Below are 2455 nucleotides of genomic sequence, written 5' to 3' on the forward strand. Positions count from 1 at the left end.
AAAAAAAAAAAAAAAAAAGAAGGATGTTCATTGGCTGGGCTCAGTGGCTTACACTTATGGCTCACACTCTGGGATGCTGAGGCAGGTGGATTGCTTGAGCTTAGGAGTTCAAGACCAGCCTGAGCCAGAGCGAGACCCTGTCTCTAAAAATAGCTGGGCATAGTGATGGGTGCCTGTAGTCCCAACTATTTGGGAGGCTGAGGCAAGAGGGTTGCTTGAGCCCAATAGTTTGAGGTTGCTGTGAGCTGTAATGCCATGGCACTCTACCCAGGGTGACAAAATCAGATCCTGTTTCCAAAAAAAGAAAAAAGAATGATAATTCACTGAGAATCTAGTTGGGAAATTTTTTGAGAGGGATATGGAGTGTATGTTTTAGTCTAGTATTGAAATTTGAAACTTATCATTTTTGTAAGACCTCTACTACCTTATTTTAGAGTTTGGTTATGATTTTGCACAGATAGGTTAGGGGTGGACAGACTTTTTTTTAATTATTCAATTTATTTCCTTTTTATATTAAAGGAGGAAGAAGCCAGACGACAATCAGGAGCTCAGTATGGCTCTTTTCCAGGTATGTTTAAAGCAAAATTTAAAGCTCTTAGTGTTGTAAATAATTGTGATATACAGTAGAACCTCCATAGTTGACCTCCTCCTTACATTGACCACTTCCTTATGTTGACCTAATTTTCATAAGCTGGACATGCACCACATGTATTAAATAGTTTTTATGTTGAGTACCTCCATGTGTTCACCAGCTTGTTACACAGTCTCTTGGGTGGTCAACTTAGAGAGGTTCTACTATATTCCTTGGGGGCTCAGATACACACACACACTTATGTGCGTATATAGATTTATATACTGAATATGTTTGGTACCATTAGTTACTATAACATTTAAGAGTTTTTGGAATTTTAAATGTTAATCTCTAGAAAGCTCCATTCTCATAAAAGTTATTTTGGAAGGGCTGGGTGTCGTGCTCATGTCTGTAATCCTAGTACTTTGGGAGACTGAGGCAGGAAGATCAGTTTTGAGGTCAGGAGTTCAAGACCAGCCTGAGTAAGAGTGAGATCCCCATCTCTACAACAAATAGAAAAATTAGCTGGCATGGTGACTCAAGCCTGTAGTCCTAGCTACTGAGGAGACTGAGGCAGAAGATTGCTTAAGCACAGGAGTTTCAGATTGTGGTGAGCTAGGATGATGCCTCTGTACTCTAGCTAGGGTGAAAGAGCAAGATCCTGTCTCCAAAACAAGAATTTATTATGATGTAGTCTAAGTACTTCTAAATAACTATGGAATTTTATTCTGTTTGATAATGATATTCATCAGGATACTATGTAAAAACACTGTATGAGATTATTAGTCATAAAAATGAGTCCAGAGTATACGTGTGTGTGTGTGTGTGTGTTTTTTTTTTTTTTTTTTTTTGCAAATGCTAAGTGATCAGAAGTTGCTAGGGAGGCAAAACTTTGATATCAGAGGACTAACATACAGATAACAGAGAGGAGGGAAAGCTTTTAGAATAATTGTTGAATGCTTCTGATTAAGACAGTGTGAAGTTTAGATAAAGGCCCAGAAAGAGACTTAAAACTTTTTTTTTATAATAAAACAGCCACCTCCAGTTGTTTAATGGTAATTACCTTTCTCTTAAGGCAGCAGTTCTCAGCTTGTGGGTTGTGACCTATAGGAACTGTATTAAAGGGCCGTGGCATTACAAAGGTTGAGAACCATTGTCTTAAGGAAAATTTATAGGAGCCACTTATGTTTATTTTTGCTGGCTCAAACTTAGTTACATAATCAGAGAGAGGTTAGAAAATTTTGCTTTTATTCTGAAAGATTATGTGCTCAGCCATTAAGGAAAGAAGAAAAAATATTTGGAATGATCTGCTATTTGAAGAAAAAGTAAGGAAATAAGTTTTAGCTCATAGCTTCTAGTTTAAAATATAAACTTAATTTTCTCATACCTTTGTTTTAGAAAATGACCACTAATGTGGACTAGTACTAGAGATAATTTTCTGTTATTTCATTATCTAGATTTTAACAGGCCTTAGGTCACTAATTTTTTTATGAATAGGAACTAATTTTTAAAAGCCCTGGAATAAGTAGAGGCAGCAAGAGAAGCTACATGTTGTTTTCAGGTCCTCTGAGATTACTGCATATGTGTTTCTTTGTTTATTATGGCTTTTCCCTAGATTTGTAGAATATATTAATGTTACTTGTCTTTCCCTCTAGGATGCATCTTTAATTGTGGTTGCAGAATATTGACAATGGATATATAGGTTTGATGGTATTGAAGAAACAGAGTAGATAATTTGAATTCATAATCTATCTAACAAACTATATGCAAGAGTATGGTTTTGCTGGAGCATTATTCTCTGTAAAGAAGAATCACCAAGAGTGCTTGTTAAAAATGGAGATTTCTAGTTTGACTTTCAGAGAATTTTTTTTTTTTTTTTTTTTT

The 2455-nt window shown here is 35.7% G+C and overlaps 1 protein-coding gene across 1 annotated transcript in view; it reads left to right on the forward strand.

Annotated features, from left to right (window-relative positions):
• The window catches only part of ST13 (ST13, Hsp70 interacting protein), a 43311-nt gene extending 42656 nt beyond the window's left edge, over window positions 1-655 (forward strand). Inside the window, exon 9 of the mRNA XM_023509195.1 lies at window positions 520-655. Coding sequence (XP_023364963.1) covers window positions 520-627 — 108 coding nt within the window. The 3' untranslated portion in view covers window positions 628-655. The remainder of the gene's footprint in view (window positions 1-519) is intronic.
• Window positions 656-2455: the final 1800 nt, after the last annotated feature.

Source organism: Otolemur garnettii, unplaced genomic scaffold (genome assembly GCF_000181295.1).
Source record: "Otolemur garnettii isolate 467f Iridium unplaced genomic scaffold, OtoGar3 scaffold00007, whole genome shotgun sequence".
Taxonomy (NCBI): Eukaryota; Metazoa; Chordata; class Mammalia; order Primates; family Galagidae; genus Otolemur; species Otolemur garnettii.